Source organism: Nerophis lumbriciformis, linkage group LG25 (genome assembly GCF_033978685.3).
Source record: "Nerophis lumbriciformis linkage group LG25, RoL_Nlum_v2.1, whole genome shotgun sequence".
In the NCBI taxonomy this organism is placed as follows: Eukaryota; Metazoa; Chordata; class Actinopteri; order Syngnathiformes; family Syngnathidae; genus Nerophis; species Nerophis lumbriciformis.
The window spans coordinates 10768378-10788908 of record NC_084572.2 but is presented as its reverse complement, the minus strand read 5'-3'; the positions used below and the strand labels follow the sequence as shown (position 1 = coordinate 10788908).

At 39.3% G+C, this 20531-nt stretch overlaps 1 protein-coding gene across 1 annotated transcript; it reads right to left on the bottom strand.

The window, feature by feature from the left end:
• Positions 1-52: 52 nt before the first annotated feature.
• LOC133621579 (uncharacterized) lies at positions 53-18856 on the bottom strand. Its single transcript, XM_061983696.1, has 5 exons — positions 18628-18856; positions 11669-11719; positions 9999-10354; positions 4300-4351; positions 53-2726 (listed from the first exon to the last, which is right to left on the bottom strand). The coding sequence occupies exons 2-5, from the start codon at positions 11715-11717 to the stop codon at positions 1567-1569; spliced, it is 1617 nt and encodes a 538-aa protein (XP_061839680.1). The 5' UTR covers positions 11718-11719; positions 18628-18856; the 3' UTR covers positions 53-1566.
• Positions 18857-20531: the final 1675 nt, after the last annotated feature.

Genomic DNA, 20531 nt, shown 5'->3' with positions numbered 1-20531 from the left:
ATCAGTTATATTGAACCTTAAAACGTGTGCACTTATTTTAATTTTGAAAACACTAATGTATTTTTCAAAATAGATATCAGTTACATCTTTTTCAGGTACAAAACTTTTGGCCCTAACTTAGTTACACGGCTAGCAGGGTCAGACATGATGCCCCTGCTCTATAAAGTCATCAAATGAACCAGACAAAGTGGTAAAACAGTTCCATTTTGGACATAAACATTGATCTTTTTAAAAGGATCATGAAGTATGAACTGAAGACTTTGACATTAAACAATCACAAACATTTTAAATAACTCACAAGTATTGTATTTGGGTATTGTTTAATTTCCTCATTCAATATTTCAGTTCATTATATACAGTACACTGTATGCATCTATCCGTCAAAACAGTGGAAAATGTCTGACTGACATACTTGTATAAAGTATGCTGTTGTTTAGAATTGGGACTCTTGGTGAAAATAGTCTTCTGATAAGACTAGAATGCTGGAAGGATAAAACAAACAAAACAGAGTATGAGATGTGTTGCAGGGCAAGTATCTGGTTAAACTGTAAAAGTGTTAATGAATAACAAAATGTGTCCAGCATGAATGAGACAGGTCAGATGTGACAAGAGTCTAGAGACAACAAGGAAATTGTTCTGCTGCCTGCAAAATCCTCCACTGGTTAGGTAGCGAGTTAGTGATGGTCTGGGGACGCATACCAAAGGTACCGGGATGAGATCCTTAAACCACATGCTCCGGGTTCTGTCTGATGCATGGCATTGCTTGGCCTCATGATTGATGGTGGGGTGTGTCAGCAGTTCCTGCATGACACATACATTGATGTGGGGGACTGACTCCAAACAAGCACCTTTGGAACTTCCCGTTTCAATCCATCCATCACCACCACATCACGCGGCAGACTGTCCAGGAGTTGACGGATAACATGACCAAGGTCTGGGAGGAGATCCTCCAGAAAAACATGATTCGTGTCGAAATTATGCTCTTTATTTAGAGTATGATTTTCAATATAGACCTCCATGATTTTTATTTCCAATGATCATTGTCATTTTGTTCTCAAACCTTTCCACTGTCGTGATTAAAGATATTCGAATGCAATTGTTCTTTCATTGCGATCTAGGATTTCTGTGTTTCGCAGAATATTTGGGCCTCTGTGTATAATTTTGACCCTGGGTAAAATAAAGAAAATCCAGAATAAATTGAAAATCAGTCACCCAATTTTTTTTTTTAACATGATAATTTTTAGCCAATCCTATAAATATTGAAATAAAACATTATTAGGACATTCAAGCCCATGATGATTGTATGTAAACCACTGACTGGAACTGTACATACTGTTTTTTTTTTGGGTTTTTTTAAACAACCCAAAAACAAGTGTCCCCTGATTACAGTGCATTAGCTTTTGTTGGGAATCTTAGGAAATGTATTCGAAAGTGTCCTTGCCCTATCTGTTCCTACAAAGATGAAAGCATAGAATGTCTCTATTGATGAATTAAAAATAAAAAGAGGAACAAAGGGTTCTAGTAGCCACTGATGAACTACATGATTAAGTTTGCCAAGACTTGTCTTTACAGTTTACTTGTTAAACTGCAGGGATCCTCAACAACTTGATCAGTTGTATTGGCGGTGAAGTTGAGAAATTCATCTTCAATGTCTTTGGGTGCGTCGTCATCGTTGATCATCTGCTTGTGAGCGAGAGTCTTGCGGTGTCGTCTGAGGCAGTGGCTCCACGAAAAGCTGCGATTGCATGGTAAGCACTGGTATGGCTTCTCTCCCGTGTGTACCCGCTGGTGCAACATCAGCGACTTGTACCGGTTGAAGCTCGCGCTGCATTCTGTACAATCGTACTTCTCCAACTTGAAGTGGACACTTTTCTTGTGCTCGATCATGTTGCCTCGCTGCGTGAAGCCCTTCCCGCACACGATGCAAACGTGGGGCTTCTCCCCCGTGTGGATCAGCATGTGAATGTTCAAATCGTTGCGGGAATAAAATGCTTTGTTGCAAAATTCGCAGGTGAACGGCCGCTCCCCTGTGTGGCTCCTGAAGTGTCTCTTGAGGCTCTCTGAGCGGGAGAAGCTTCGATCGCATTCGGTGCATTGGAAAGGTTTCTCCCCGGTGTGGGAACGCCTGTGCCGATCGAGTTCAGATGGCTTGAAGAAGGACTTTCCGCATTCCGTGCAGAGGTGAGGCTTCTCTGGGTTTTCCATGTGCGTCTTTTCATGAGCTTTGCAGTGACCCAACTCGGAGAAGGACTTCCCGCAAAAGGAGCAGTTGAAAGGCCGCTCGCCAGTGTGCATCCGCTCATGTCGGACGAGCTGGTAAAGTTTCTTGAAAGTTTTCGTGCAGTAGGAACACTTGTGGGGCTCCTTTGGTTGCTTGGCGTGTGTACGTTTATGCCTCTCCAGCCTGGACGGCCTGTTGAACACTTTGTCACAGTCAGGGCATGGGTGCACGTTGGTCCGGTTGTGGGAAGCCTGATGTCGCAATAGCTTCTCCTCATCTTTAAAAGTCTTCTCACAAATAGAACAGCGATGGCGAATTATCTTCGCCATCCTATTGTGTGACCTCATGTGCCTCGCTAACCTCGAAGGCTTTTCGAACTTCTTCTCACAAAGGGTGCAACCGTGGTTCTTCTTAAGGACCTTCTTTTTAGGCTTTTTGCCATTCTTCGGTTCACTGACGGTGGAGTCATCACTCAAATCTAATACATAATCGATGTCTGAGGCACCTGGAGAAGCATATGAAATAATATGTAAACAATTAAAAGTGTAACTCAATATTCAACACTGCTTATCCCGTTAAGAACCCTTTCCCAGCTGATTAAGTGTGAAAGGCAAAATATTGTTGAACCCTTCAACAATACAAAATCAACCAGCCCTTAACCCTTGAGTCGACTTAATGCAAAACTACGTTAGGCCTCCCAAGCGACAAAAACTGAACGCGCTCAAAAAAAGTGTTACAAGTCATGTATTATTTGTTTTAAACTTTGAACTTTTTAAATTCTTCAACAGCTTCAGACCTTTTCTTAGATATAAAGTTTTTATGTATTTGTAGTGTTTTTTTTTTTTTAATATTTATGCTATTTTTGTAAAAAAGAACAACAAAGCCCTTTGAGGCGTTTGTGATTAAGGGCGATATAAATAAACTTTGATTGATTGAACAATGTATTACCGTATTTTTCGGAGTATAAGTCGCACCGGAGTATAAGTCGCACCTGCCGAAAATGCATAATAAAGAAGGAAAAAAACATATGTAAGTTGCACAGTAGCCCAGCCAAACTATGAAAAAAACTGCGACTTATAGTCCGAAAAATACGGTATATGGGAAAAAAACAACATTTGCGCTATTTTCTAAAAATTTGTTGCAAAGTGGAATACTTTAAAGGAGGTACCGGTAATTACAGCCTTTAATATGTACCGTATTTTTCGGACTCTAAGTCACAGTTTTTTTCATAGTTTGGCCGGGCTCCAGTGCGACTTATATATGTTTTTTTCCTTTTTTATTATGAATTTTCGGCAGGTGCGACTTAGACTCCGGTGCGACTTATACTCCGAAAAATACTGTAATTTGTTGTTTCGTTTTTGTAAAAAAAAACTAAAAAATACTTTGTATGATAGGGAAAACACAAATATGCAATATTTTCTAAAAACATTGTTTCAAAATGAAACATTTTAGGTTAGTTCTCAGAACACGGCAGCACAGTGCAGCAGTGGTTAGAGCTCAGCGCTCGTGTGCCACTCCGAGAAGGTCCCGGGTTCAACTTCTGGGCTCAAGGTCTTTCTGTGTAGAGTTTGCATGGGACTGTGACTGCTGGGGTTCTCTCCGGGTACTCTGGCTTCCTACCACTCCAAGACTTGCATGCACTTGGCAATAGGCTGATTGGCAAAACTAAATTGGCCCGACTATGTGAATGTGAGAGTAATTGGTTGTCTGAGATGCTTAGATACATTCATTATTATGTCAGGTTTTCAGTATATTGAAAAATATGTGTTACAATGGGAGTCAATGAGTGACCAACATGGGCAAAGGGCTTAAATGTAGAGTACCGGTAAATGAATATCTACTATTTGGAATAACGTTGCAAAAAGTGCCATGATGCCATTTTAAAAATAAACTTGTTCAAAACTATGTGGCCAAATTTCAGCCCTCTTAACTTTATTAACTGATTTGTTGAAGACAAGGGGGGGGAAAATGCAGAAAATATTTGTTTTTTAGTCAAATGTGACTCAAGGGTTATGTAAGCGAGTGACCAACGAAACAACCGCTGATTTTTTTTATTTTAAAAAACAGTCCCCACTTACTTTTCTCCACGTGATCTGTTGCAGATGAAAGGTCTGGCGCCTCGACTTTAACCTTGCAAAAAATACACACTTTTAAGTTACACATTCATCAGTCATACATTTTTTCACATGTACTAAAAATAAAATATTTTCTAATGCCTAGGAGTGTGACAGTGAACCAATATTACAGACTATGATACTAAACCTTACAATAGGATTATTACCACACATTTGTTTTTTGTGCCCCCGTGGCTTACTCGTTTGCTTTACCGATATAGTAAAACTTCCTCACGACTCTGATGTGAAGAAAACCTGAGGTAGTTCTATTTTTCGTTTTTTAAAGAGACAGCTACTTGCGCCTGTCCTAAGCAACCTACTGTACATATGGAATCACATACAGTACATACACGAAAATTTGCAAATATTTGGAAAAGAAAAAAGTTCATGGTTATTTTTTCTCTCTCTAAAATGTGGCTGTTATTTCGACAGAATAACACATCTCATTCACTCAAGTCAGTAAATTCATCAATTAATAATTGATAACGCATAAAATGTGGTTGTTTTATTTACAGCGTACAATATACGGTACAGCGTAAACTCAAGATGGCGGCGGCGTTTTGTGTGTTCCCACAGCAACCATAGCTTCTACACAGTGAGTCCTTAATCTTTCTTACATTCCGGCCTAAATACTTGTAGAGAGGTGAACACAAGTTAATATATGATCAAAAGGTTTTGATCATAATATCTGTGAAATATAGGGACATGGCTTGGCATGACACAACCCCTGATTTCCACAGGATGCATCACAGCTGCAGCATGTAATTGCCACAAAACTAACAAAACTATGTTGGGGATTGCCTGGCAATCCCCAACATAGTTTTGTTGCGGCTCTGATATGAAGCAAAACAGTGCAGCCTTTTACGAGATCGCGCGTAATAATTTTATAAAGTAAAACACTGAAGTATATACACCGCGGAACGTCTCGAGCTTTGCCGTCCATCAATATCCACAGGAGGGGGCGCGTCTGTGATGAAATTGACTGGACTTATGAAAAAGACACAGTCTTACCCTGCAGAAAGACGACTATTTTTTGTTGTTATAGCAAGCAAGAAACACAACAATAACTTTGTTGCTGACGAGCGTTGTAAACACACAACTCCCACGAACTATCGCCCTACTTCCGCGGCCTCTGTATCTTCTCTATCTGCTGGCTTTTGACACAGGTTATCTATTTTTATCGTTTTTTTTTTTTTTTACAAAACCTAAAACCAGTGAAGTTGGCACACTGTGTAATTTGTAAATAAAAACAGAATACAATGATATGCAAATCCTTTCCAACTTTTTTTTCAATTGAATAAACTACAGAGACAAGATACTAAATGTTCGATCTGAGAAACTTGATTTCTTTTTTGCAAATAATCATTAACTTAGAATTTAATGGGAACAACACATTGCAAAAAAGTTGGCATATTTTCCACTGTGTTACATGGCCTTTCTTTTTTAACAACACAAAAGTTTGGGAACTGAGGAGACCAATTTTTGAAGCTTTTTAGGTGGAATTATTTCCCATTCTTGCTTGATGTACAGCTTAAGTTGTTCAACAGTCCGGGGTTTCCGTTGTGGTATTTTAGGCTTCATATTGCGCCACACATTTCAATAGGAGACAGGTCTGGACTACAGGCAGTCCAGTCTAGTACCCGCACTCTTTTACCATGAAGCCATACTGTTGTAACACGTGGCTTGGCATTGTCTTGCTGAAATAAGCAGGGGCGTCCATGATAACGTTGCTTGGATGGCAACATATGTTGCTACAAAATCTGTATGTACCTTTCAGCATTAATGATACCTTCACAGATGTGTAAGTTACCCATGCCTTGGGCACTAATACACCCTCATACCATCGCAGATGCTGGCTTTTGAACTTTGTGCCTATAATAATCCGGATGGTTCTTTTCCTCTTTGGTCCGGAGGACACGACGTCCACAATTTCCAAAAACAATTTGAAATGTGGACTCGTCAGACCACAGAACACTTTTACACTTTGCATCAGTCCATCTTAGGTGAGCTCAGACCCAGCGAAGCCGGCAGCGTTCTGGGTGTTGTTGATAAATGGCTTTCGCTTTGCATAGTAGAGTTTTAACTTGCACTTACAGGTGTAGCGGTGAACTGTAGTTACTGACAGTGGTTTTCTGAAGTGTTCCTGAGCCCATGTGGTGATATCCTTTACACACTGATGTCGCTTTTTGATGCAGTACCGCCTGAGGGATCGAAGGTCACGGGCCTTGCCGCTTACGCGCAGTGATTGATGATATTACGGACAAAAGATGGTGAAATCCCTAAACTATTTGCAATAGCTCGCTGAGAAATGTTGTTCTTAAACTGTTCGACAATTTGCTCACGTATTTGTTCACAAAGTGGTGACCCTTACCCCATCCTTGTTTGTGAATGACTGAGCATTTCATGGAAGCTGCTTTTATACCCAATCATGGCACCCACCTGTTTCCAATTAGCCCGTTCACCTGTGGGATGTTGCAAATAAGTGTTTGGTGAGCATACCTCAACTTTCTCAGGCTTTTTTGCCACTTGTGCCAGCTTTTTTGAAACATGTTGCAGGCATTCCAAATGAAATTTAATAACAAATAAACGTTGAGCGGTTCGAACGTTAAGTATCTTGTCTGTGCAGTGTATTCAATTGAATATAGGTTGAAAAGGATTTTCAAATCATTGTATTCTGTTTTTATTTACCATTTACACATCGTGCCAACTTTACTGGTTTTGTGTTTTGTAGATATACACACACACATACAGGTAAAAGCCAGTAAATTAGAATATTTTGAAAAACTTGATTTATTTCAGTAATTGCATTCAAAAGGTGTAACTTGTAGGAAACAGAGTGGACCGACACCAGCAGATGACATGGCACCCCAAACCATCACTGATGGTGGAAACTTTACACTAGACTTCAGGCAACGTGGATTCTGTGCCTCTCCTGTCTTCCTCCAGACTCTGGGACCTCGATTTCCAAAGGAAATGCAAAATTTGCTTTCGTCAGAAAACATGACTTTGGACCACTCAGCAGCAGTCCAGCTGGTGTCGGTCCACTCTGTTTCCTGAGATCCAGGGTCAACGCAGCCGTCTACCAGCAAGTTTTAGAGCACTTCATGCTTCCTGCTGCTGACCTGCTCTATGGAGATGGAGATTTCAAGTTCCAACAGGACTTGGCGCCTGCACACAGCGCAAAATCTACCCGTGCCTGGTTTACGGACCATGGTATTTCTGTTCTAAATTGGCCCGCCAACTCCCCTGACCTTAGCCCCATAGAAAATCTGTGGGGTATTGTGAAAAGGAAGATGCAGAATGCCAGACCCAAAAACGCAGAAGAGTTGAAGGCCACTATCAGAGCAACCTGGGCTCTCATAACACCTGAGCAGTGCCAGAAACTCATCGACTCCATGCCACGCCGCATTAACGCAGTAATTGAAGCAAAAGGAGCTCCAACCAAGTATTGAGTATTGTACATGCTCATATTTTTCATTTTCATACTTTTCAGTTGGCCAACATTTCTAAAAATCCCTTTTTTGTATTAGCCTTAAGTAATATTCTAATTTTGTGACACACGGAATTTTGGATTTTCATTTCTTGCCACTTCAAATCATCAAAATTAAATGAAATAAACATTTGAATGCATCAGTCTGTGTGCAATGAATAAATATAATGTACAAGTTACACCTTTTGAATGAAATTACTGAAATAAATCAAGTTTTTCTAAATATTCTAATTTACTGGCTTTTACCTGTATACATCCATGGACACACACATAAATATATTCCTCATTATATATATATATATATACACACACACACACACACACACACCACACACCACACACCACACAACACACACACACACACACACACACACACACACACACACACACACACCCCGTATTTTCCGCACTATAAGGCGCACCTAAAAACCTCCAATTTTGTCAAAAGCTGACAGTGCGCTTTATAATCTGGTGCGAGATATATATATATATATATATATATATACACACACACACACACACACACACACACACCGTATTTTCCGCACTATAAGGCGCACCTAAAAACCTCCAATTTTGTCAAAAGCTGACAGTGCGCTTTATAATCCGGTGCGAGAGATATATATATATATATATATATATATATATATATACACACACACACACACACACACACACACACACACACACACACACACCGTATTTTCCGCACTATAAGGCGCACCTAAAAACCTCCAATTTTGTCAAAAGCTGACAGTGCGCCTTATAATCCGGTGCGCCTTACATATGGACCAATATTGAGCCACAACAAACTTAAACTTAATTTTCATAAAGTTTAGGTCTCACAACTACGGTAAGCAGCCGCCAACTTAATTTTCCCCCGTAGAAGAAGAAGTTCTTCTCTGGTAAGCAGCCGCCCCCGTAGAAGAAGAAGCACGCGGTGCATGCTGGGATATATGACTGCGCGAGGCGTGCCGTTTTGATTTCCATTTGTTTGTTATGTAAAGACCCCAAAATGGCTCCTTTTAAGAGACACGCTTACGACGCAGAGTTTAAACTTAAGACGATCAGTCACGCAGTAGAACACGGGAATAGAGCAGCAGCGACACTGACTCCATTAATGACGACTTTGACGTAACGGAGGTTGTTGGATGCCGTATGCGCTCAACTGTTTAATTAGGACACTGAAGAAGAAGAATTCGAGGGATTCGTGAATGAGGAATAACTTCAAAAAGTGGGCTTTACATGTTTATTTTGTGTGTTGTGTTGTGTGACATTAACGTTTGAGCAACGTTGAGTTATTGATGTATTGTTATTGCTCTGCACTATTTCGAGTGTTACAATATTGTGATTGCACTAACGTTTGATTTACCGTAAAAGTATCACTGTTTTTTACGTGTTTATTGAATCAGGGAAAAGTTCCCCTCCACTATGTGATATAAATGTTGCACTACATGTTATAGCTTGCTGTTGTTAAAAGATAAACAAAATACCACGTCACTAACTTTACCTCGGGGAAAATAATAAAACAGCTGTTTATTCATTTTGGGAGTGAACAGAGTTGTCAGAACGCTGGTTTGTAATCTATTAATAAAGTTTGACTGACCTGACTGTTTTGTTGACATTCCTTTTAGCGCAGCTCCATGCATAGGTGCGCCTTATAATCCGGTGCGCCTTATATATGAACAAAGTTTTGAAATATGCCATTCATAGGTGCGCCTTATAGTGCGGAAATACACACACACACACACACACACACACACACACACACACACACACACACACACACACACACACACACACACACACACACACACACACACACACACACACACACACACACACACACACACACACACACACACACACACACAAATGTAGATATTTGTATACAGCTAGTGATAATGTTACTACCAAGGTGAATCTAGACAGCATTTATTTATCATCAAATCGGCTGCCAAAATTGCTTTACATGTCATCTATCATATCAAATGTATCATTTGTAGTTTGTGTGGACATTAGTTAAAAGCTTTATAATTAAACTTGGCACTTTTAGTAGCAACTGTAAACAAAATACTGAGGTCAATATATTGCATTAGCAAATGTGGCAAGTGTACCACAAGCCACATATTAATTAAAATAACTGTGTGCAGCAGGAAGACTGAGTAGGCACCTTTCGATTCCGGACAGGGATGCATCTATGCCTCTCTAGGCTGGGGGCATTGTGGAAAACTTTGTTGCAGACAGGACACGTGTGCATGTTTGTCTTGTTGTTGGAATCCTGGGGTTGAAATGGCTTCTCTTCTTCTTCTGTCTTTACCAATTGGTGAGTCGTCTGGGTCTCTTTTGAGTGTGCACATTTGTGATTCTTCAGCTTCCAAGGCTTGTCAAACGTCTCGTTACACATGGTACAGCGGTGGATCCTCAGAAGTAGCTTTGGATTTGCCTCTCTGCCGTTCTCTGGCTCACCGGTGGATTTGTCATCATTGGAATTGTCTAATACATACTGGATGTCGAAGTATGTGCCACCTGAAGAGCAAGTACATCAAAATAAGTGAATTATAAGTATTACAAGGCTCACAAAAGGAATAGACACTACACAAGTGGTGTTATTTTCATCTCGGTAGAACAAAACAGGATTTTAGCATGTATTCAACAGAAACTGAGTGAGAAATTACTGAAAATGGTACATGATGATTTTTTGTTTATTGTGCTCCATTTTCAACAAACAGCACCAAGTCAGCATGGTAGGCATTTAGTCTATTGACAAAAATTGAGAAGGTAACCAAAACATTTTATCTACATTACGGATGTAACCATAAACAGTAATAACCACGGTAAAACTCTCGACAGTAAGTGTTTATCACTTTAATAAGTTCAATGACTGACTGGCGCCAGCTCACTACCTTAAATGCTAACATGAATAAAAGCAACAATAATGTCTGTCCCCATTAAGAATACAATATACCCCACTATATAATACAAACAAATTGTTGTCTGAGCAACTAAGCTTTTCAATTGTGCACATTGAACCTGCAAGATGTTTTCTCTGAGAACAGATTGTTCTATACCCAGAGGAATACGAGACAGGTGTTTTTACGATGCGTTCAGAACAGCGCAGGACAGCGCAACGCCCACCAGAAATAATAAACAATAGTAATAGATTTTATTTGTCATTAAAATCAATCCTAAAGTGCGACAGTACAAACCAATATTTAAAACAATAAAAGATTAAAAAACTGATAAAATACTAAGACTATAACACTATCAGTGAAGCATAAACACAAAACATGCAAAATAGTTGGTTTTCTGACAGTGCATCTATTCATTTAAGTTTTGTTTTTTAACCACTTTTTGATCATTTTGGTCACGATAACCGTGATATGAAATTTTCAATACTCTTAATGTACACATGGTCTTCCTCTGCAAAGACAATATACACAGAGGATGGCACTAAAACGAATGGCCTTAACTATTTCAAAGCAAAGCTCTACTTGTATGTCAAATAACAACACCATGCAGGATCTCCTTTAAAAAAATCAACATCATCTTACCTTTCAAAAAAAAAGTCAAATAGTAAGTGTCATGCAAGTATGGACAAGAAAAGAAATGTCTATCAATTCCTCTTTTGGATTAATGTGATAAATTGAAGCTCTGTAATTAGCGTCTTAGTATAAAATAAATTGTTAGTCTCAAACGTTGGCTTACAGTACACATGAATTCTACCACACACATGCAGGGAGGCAGCCAAGGACACATGTGAAGGACAAACATGTTGAATGATGTTATGCAGTTTTTTAAAAAATGGCAAGGATTAGAATACAACAAAGCATCAAGACTTACTTTCATCTGAAGAGTGGTCTGTCACTGATGAACTGTCTGTGGTGTCCATGGCTGAGAAATAGGTTTACATTTAGTCAAAGGGCTCTATACAGTTACGCCAGGCATTGGTTCTCAAACTGTTATAACACTGGATCAATCGAGTCATATTTATTGAAATAAAATCGTATTAAAAACTAAGGATTTGCCACTCGATCGGCCACAGATCAGTATTGTCTAATGCAAAAAATGCAAAAAGCCAATCCCCTCTGGCTGACAGTGTATTTATTTTTGGTCCCCCAAATTAGACGGCCAGATATTATGTTCATACACACAAAGTGTGGAGCCGTTCCCCTGAGTTAATAATCATCACCTCCATTACGGCAATGTTCTTTTATTTCTTTCAAATACCATCACTGGAGGAGGAGCCGTAACATGTTCCACACCGAGTGAGAGCAAAGCAGGAGCAGACGAGACAAGAAGGCATGCTAATCGCTAAGCTTGCTTGAAATAATACAGGAAGTGCTCAATATAGTTTGAGAAGTCTAGAAAGAACCGCGTTGCAGCAAAAAGTAACCAGCTATTAACAGGAAAGAGGACAGCGAAACAATCCAGATATGAGTAGTATAAGGATATGCAATGCTAAAGTGATTCGATCAATATTTTTATTTTCACAAAATCGTTTCTTGTGCATGTTTACAAACTCGGGAATACGTCTCTGGACACAGGAGGACTTTGAGGACAAATATCAAAGAATTCAAAATAATGCTGGATAAGAGTTTTTGTTTTTGTTTAGTTATTGCGTACTACTGACGAGAGGTGGGAATTATTGACCGCCTCACGATTAGATTAAAATTCAGGGGCTACAATTCAATCAATCAATCAATCAAAGTTTATTTACATAGCCCTTAATCACTAGTGTCTCAAAGGGCTGCACAAGCCACAACGACACCCTCGGCTCAGATCCCACGATTCAATTATACAATGATTATTTATACATGTAAAATTATTATATTGTATATTGTTAATATATTTTGTATTATATCATCTAAATGTACGGTATTACATTTAGTTAGTATGGAGGTTGCCCTCCAGGGGGTTCTTCAGACCACCAAGCACCGACACGAGAGCCTGTTTCAGGATTACAATATTGTTTTATTTTGACGTAATGTCCCAGGTTGCTTTTCAGCAATTGTCTTTTAGTCACTTTCTCTCTCGCTCTCACACCAGCTCCCCCTTCGTCTCTCCTCCTGGTTGCTGCTTATAACAGAGCGACAGGTGATTAGATAACAAGGCCCGGGTGGTCCATCTACGCACCTGTCGCTGATTTCAAGGCCGGTCCTGACACACCCCGCTTCGCTGCAGGCTCGCAGGCCACGCCCCTCTCCACAGTTAGTAATATTTTTAATAATATGTCCACAAAATTCATCCTTTGGCTACAGCGTATGCAGTATTGAGTCATTTCCGTTTTTGGATTAGTGCGCACAGCAGATATAAATATGAAAGACTGTATACATGAAAACTGTAGTAGCCTGCTAAGTAAACAAATAAAAAACAGTCCCTACTTGGCAAACAATCACCCTGTATTTATTTTTGTGCCTTCTGAAAATGCGGAATCAGAATGTTCTGACACTTCGGCCCAAGTCGCCATAAATTTGCTGCTTAAAGACGTGTGTCGTCTCCAGTATCTTCATCATATTGTAACATTCCGAGGAACACACGTCACTTACTATTCCTGTCCCGGAAGTCCCACCCCCATAAGTCAAAGCCATTGGCTAGCCAGCTGCTACACCAAGTGTTGCCATAGTGTGTGGATATTATGGTTTCTCCTGATTTATCAATGTATTTGCTAATTTCCTCTTTTTAGCTGGTTACTTTCTGATGTAGCGCGGTTCCCATTAGCCTTCTGTTGAAGTGTACAAAACATTTATTATTTGCTTGTTTCACTACTTCAAGTTCAAGCTAGCTTAGAGCCGCGGCAAGCATAGCTTGTCATCTACTCCTCCGTGTGTGCCCGCGCTAAACCAGAAAACGCATAACATTAAAAGAATGTTAGCTAATCGTTTTCCCTTGGTTAGTTACAACCAAACATAGAACGTTTAGAGAACATTAACGCCACGTATTTTTATTTTTTTATATTATGTTTATGAACTCAGAAAATATGTCCCTGGACACATGAGGACTTTGAATATGACCAATGTATGATCCTGTAACTACTTGGTATCGGATTGATACCCAAATTTGTGGTATCATCCAAAACTAATGTAAAGTATCAAACAACAGAAAAATAAGTGATTATTACATTTTAACAGAAGTGTAGATAGAACATGTTAAAAGAGAAAGTAAGCAGATATTAACAGTAAATGAACAAGTAGATTAATAATTCATTTTCTACCACTTGTCCTTAATCATTTTGACAAAATAATAGAATGGAAAATGACAATATGTTACTGCATACGTCAGCAGCTAAACTAGGACCCTTTGTTTGCTTACTTACTACTAAAAGACAAGTTGTCACTATTTTATTTAAAGCAGTGGTTCTTAAAGGGGAACATTATCACCAGACCTATGTAAGCGTCAATATATACCTTGATGTTGCAGAAAAAAGACCTTTTTTTTTTAACCGATTTCCGAACTCTAAATGGGTGAATTTTGGCGAATTAAACGCCTTTCTAATATTCGCCCTTGGAGCGATGACGTCACAACGTGGCGTCACATCGGGAAGCAATCCGCCATTTTCTCAAACACCGAGTCAAATCAGCTCTGTTATTTTCCGTTTTTTCGACTGTTTTCCGTACCTTGGAGACATCATGCCTCTTCGGTGTGTTGTCGGAGGGTGTAACAACACGAACAGGGACGGATTCAAGTTGCACCAGTGGCCCAAAAATGCGAAAGTGGCAAGAAATAGGACGTTTGTTCCGCACACTTTACCGACGAAAGCTATGCTACGACAGAGATGGCAAGAATGTGTGGATATCCTGCGACACTCAAAGCAGATGCATTTCCAACGATAAAGTCAAAGAAATCTGCCGCCAGACCCCCATTGAATCTGCCGGAGTGTGTGAGCAATTCAGGGACAAAGGACCTCGGTAGCACGGCAAGCAATGGCGGCAGTTTGTTCCCGCAGACGAGCGAGCTAAACCTCCTATCGACCCTAGCTTCCCTGGAATGCTGACATCAACTCCAAAACTGGACAGATCAGCTTTCAGGAAAAGAGCACGGATGAGGGTATTTCTACAGAATATATTAATTTATGAAAATTGGGCTGTCTGCACTCTCAAAGTGCATGTTGTTGCCAAATGTATTTCATATGCTGTAAACCTAGTTCATAGTTGTTAGTTTCCTTTAATGCCAAACAAACACATACCAATCGTTGGTTAGAAGGTGATCGCCGAATTCGTCCTCGCTTTCTCCCGTGTCGCTGGCTGTCGTGTTGTTTTCGTCGGTTTCGCTTGCATACGGTTCAAACCGATATGGCTCAATAGCTTCAGTTTCTTCTTCAATTTCGTTTTCGCTACCTGCGTCCACACTACAACCATCCGTTTCAATACATGCGTAATCTGTTGAATCGCTTAAGCCGCTGAAATCCAAGTCTGAATCCGAGCTAATGTCGCTATAGCTTGCTGTTCTATGCGCCATGTTTGTTTGTGTTGGCATCACTATGTGACGTCACAGGAAAATGGACGGGTGTATATAACGATGGTTAAAATCAGGCACTTTGAAGCTTTTTTAGGGATATTGCGTGATGGGTAAAATTTTGAAAAAAAACTTCGAAAAATATAATAAGCCACTGGGAACTGATTTTTTAATGGTTTTAACAATTCTGAAATTGTGATAATGTTCCCCTTTAACCTGGGTTCGATAGAACCCTAGGGGTTCGGTGAGTCGGGCTCAGGGGTTCGGCGGAGGTCAAGACACACCCGACTCATCGCGTAAATAAAAACTTCTCCCTATCTGCGTATTACGGATACGGCAACAGCAGAAGTCACACTGATTTGCAGGTGTGTAATTTGTTGTGAGTTTATGCACTGTGTTGGTTTTTGTTGTTTGAACAAGGTGATGTTCATGCACGGTTCATTTTGTGCACCAGTAAAAAAAACATGGCAGTGTTTCCCACACATTCATTTATTTGTGGCGGCCCGCCACGAAAGAATTACGTCCGCCACAAATGGATTTTTCGGCTTTTGACTCGCTCGACCGCTCATAAAAGCAATGGGACTGTCTGTGAATGTTGCTTGTAGTTACACCTCCGGTGCAGTAGGTGGCGGTAGTCTACTGTGCATTGTAACTCCGCCAATCGCACTTAATTCACCTGGTGTGCCAGAAGAAGAAGAAGAAGAAGAAGAAGAGGGACGGATGGACGGACGGGATCAAAATACTCGCCGGCTACTTTTCATAATGATGGCGCTTCCTACATTTATACCTCAAACGTCCAAAAGCTGCTGAAAGCCTTGATCCAGGATGCCATGGGGAAAAAAACTTAAATGGTGCCTTTTGGCGATAGTTAGCAGCTTGGTGGCTCATAGCCGGCTAGCTAACGCCTGCTAGCATGGTAGCATTGCTTCATTTTTACAGGTGTTATAGGTAGATAGGTTATAGCTGCATCGCTCGCGGCTCGTCATATATTTAACGTTAATCCGCGATTTCACCGAGCGTTTCACCGACGAGCTAACGTGTCCAGGTTATAGCCCTGTTGTCAATAAACACACATGGACTGAAGCTAAATTGTCCACTGTCCACTGCAGCATGTGAATGCAATGAAAAGAATAAAATCTGAGCCAACCAGCTGTTAAAATGTTGTCCAGGTTAATGTTTTGGCCATTAAAAGGCCCTTTATTTCAAGATTTCAACTGTGATCGGGCTTTAAACAGGTGGCTGACCTGTTCAGATGAGTGTAACTGCTACTGGTCAAACAATGTGAAATAGCATTTAATTTTACATGTATGCAATGCCATTTAAATGTAATTATAGATAATAATAATAATAATAATAATAATAATAATTACTGTGTAGTGTTGTAAATAGTCAACGGGAAGAATTTTAGTAAGATATAAGCCATGAGCACTACACAGCCAGAAAAAAACCTAGGCAGGACAAGTAAAAATATTGGGGCAAGTAGATTTGAGAAGTCAGGCAAGTAGAAAAAAACCTTAAGGTTGAACCCTGCATGTGTTGAGCTGCTGCCGCTTAAGGTTAGACGGCACTGTACATAGAGCGGTTCTGCTCGTTAGTAATAAATTCTAATGTTGGATGTTCACTCCTTCACACAGATGAGTATTGAAAAATATTTTCAACGGCCGAAAAGGGCTCGACTTGGAGAGGAGGTAGGCCTACAGTCCGGACCACAGGTGCGACCTGTTCAGCAGCAGCAGGAGGAGGAGGAGGAGGTTGACTGACTGTGGCAGGACACCTCTGCCTCTGTTTCACTTCATGTTGCTGGTAAATAATATGGTTGTAGTAGTAGGCTAAAGTTAAATTATTTAGTATTCACTAATTAAAGGGGCAGAGCTTTAAGAGACATTTTAGCTTTTATATTTTATAAGATATATTTTTTGTAAGAACCACAATTAATAAATATATTTCAGTGAATCACTAATTGTTCAAATCTGTATATAAATATGTACATAAAATGTTGTAATTATATTCCAACTCCGCGTTCTTCTTGGTCATCGGTGCTGCCGCCGCCACCACCACAAATAGATGCCTGTCCTGTGGGAAACACTGATATGGGGAACATATTCACCATTAATTAGTTGCTTATTTACATGCAAATTAGTAACATATTGGCTCTTAACAAGTAATTATTAAGTACTTATTAGTGCCTTATTATAACCCTAACCTTCTAACCCTAACCCTAACCAAATAACTCTAAATTCAGTCTTTGTTACATAGAATATGTTCCCCTAGTGTCCAAAAAACTCTAAATTAAGTCTTTGTTACTTAGAATATATTCGCCATACTAAAGTGTTACCAAAAACATATAACTTTGTCTTGAATTTGGAAAAAAAAAAAAAAATTAATTTATTTTTCACTAAAGGGTTCGGTGAATGCCCATATGAAACTGGTGGGGTTCGGTACTTCCAACAAGGTTAAGAACCACTGATTTAAAGACAAACTTGCAATAAGAAACAAACATATGTTTAATATATCGTAAGATTTTTTTTGTTCAAATAAAGCCAATAATGCATTTTTTTGTGGTCCCCTTTATTTAGAAAAGTACCGAAAAGTATCAAAATCATTTTGGTACCGGTAACAGTACCAAAATATTGGTATCGGGACAACACTAATAGATACTATTATTACTTCTCTTACTGTGTGTGCATAACTTAAAAAAAAAAAAAAAAAAAAAAAAAAGGACTGTTGTCAACTATATTGCCGATAGAACAATGCTTCAGAAGTAAACATGCTTTTCTCCACCACTTTTCTATAAAGGGTAGTTTTTAGTGTGAATATAGTTGCAATGAATTTAGACTTTATTCAAAGATACCCCCTCACTGACTATAATAAGACAAACATCCTCACGTACTTTATGGGGGGTTGAGGCCTTTAGTTGAGCCCATTTAGTGTTTTGGGGAAATTATTAGCGTGCATTGACTATAGACCACATACTTTCAATGCGTATATTATGTCAATGCAAACGTTAGTCAAAGGACATATATAATAGGTATGGGAAGCAGGTCATATTACTCACGTTAGATTACAAAAAAGTGAATATTGCTATAGAATGGCCCCAGCACATTTGAACAAAGTACCGTTATAACACTACGCATTTGGAGTTTGGCTGATTCAAGAGTGTTAAATCGCGAGGTAACAAGCACCGGAAAATGAGTATGATTCGCCATTTTTTGCCAAAAAAAAGCCCCAAAAAGGGACGTTGTTAGCACGCCGCATTCAAACAAACAACGGCGAGCGAAGCTAACCTAAGCTAATGCTACATCGTTCAAGGTACACAACACCGTCGAGTCAGCCACAAAAATACTTACCTCGCTATTGATGTAGCAACCCAGAGGTTGTCGCATCACGTTTTAACTTGATCTAAATTGTCGTTGAAGGTGATAAACGGCCGTTTGTTAACCGGAGCGAGGATATTACGATTGAAGGGGACGCTCCCGGCATGGCGCGTTGACTTGCTCCACCTCGGCTGGGAAATTAGAGATGCCGTTTGCGTGAACCTTGTCCGCCCCCAACACAAACACAAACATACTCCTCGACGCAGTTATAAGAGCGTGTATTCGTAATTTAACCACATTGTACAAGTAGAACATCCAAATGCAAAAAGGAGAAACAGGAGCAAGAGACAAAGAACAATTTATTCAAATTTTAACTGGATGTTTGTGAACTGCTCAAAACCTGGACTTGGAGAGGCCTCTTGCAAAATGTCACTGGAATAAAGTTGCAGGAGTGGTGTCCAAAGTGTGGCCCTAGGGCCATTTACGGGTCACGGCTAATTTTTCAACGGCCCAGGCAGATTCTAAAAACACTGTTATATATATATATATATATATATATATATATATATATATATATATATATATATATATATATATATATATATATATATATATATATATATATATATATATATTTAAAGTGAAATAAAAGTGTAAATGTAACGGGAAAAAATTGCAATGTTGACTCCAAAAACAAAAAATGACCTGCAGACTGTTTTTTTTTCTTCCAGAATTGTCATTGCTCAAAAAAGAATAATGAATCAAAATCAATGTTGTAATGAATTATTGACCTATTCAATTATCTCACTTATATCATTCCACTTTGAAGTAATATTTGGGGAAATAATGCATATTGTGTGTGTTTACCATATAAAAAGGGCTCAGAAAATCTGTAGAGACTCCTCCCACACCCACTGTTTTCACCATTGGACTCTAGAAAGAGGTTCCGCAGCCTCCGTAGCACAACCTCCAGGTTGTGTAACAACTTCTTCCCTCATGCTACACTACACACCATAGGAAGATACAATAAGCCGCTAAGTTATAGCTTGAAAGTAAACAGGGGTGGCGGATCTATACAAATATTGACAATAACGATACCAAGTATAGTATCAGTATATGGTTAATACTACAGTGATCAGATCGATATTTGCTATTATCACCAAATATTTTTTGGGGTTGTTTTTGTTATTGTCAAAAATCAGGTTTAGTTGGGCTTTAAGTACAAAAACCCAAATAAAATGTTTGGAATTCAACAGTGTTTCTTTCTCACCTTTTTTATCAAAGCGCTGACACTCACAACTTTCTTTGGCCCCATGGTGTCTTATTTTGCAGTCATACTAAATAATAAATCATATTAAAATAGCACAGAGACTGCGTCACCGGAACGTGGGATTCTTTGTTTAGGTACTTGGTTCTGTGGAATGATGTGCCATGTTTGCCGTTATGACAAGCGAGACACACGGGAAAAAAAAATAGCCAATTTTGGGCAAAAAAAAAATACTCATGAAAAGTGGGCCGCATGGAAAATGTGTGACATTTACCTGGTATTCATATTTTGTTCAGGAATTTACAGTAGTACCTCAACTTATGAAATCAATGCAATTGTTGCTTGGCCCACCATAAATCACAGGTTAAACATCTAACATTCTTTAAAAAAACAAAACTAACTTTTAAATGAGAAATATTGTATAAAATCATACAATATGTACAGTAGTTTTATGAAGCAATGTAATAAAAATGTACCTTGGAGAGTGGACTTTCTGGGTATTTCCTTCCAGCTGCTTCTCCATCAAACACTCATATCTCAGCAGCATTTCCTTATTTTCATGGGAAAATGTCCGCCATTTAGACATTATTTTAACAATCATGGCAGGCGTTAGACTCAATCTGCTTCAGTCTAAGACGCGCAGTGATGTGCTCTATTTATTGCTTCACCA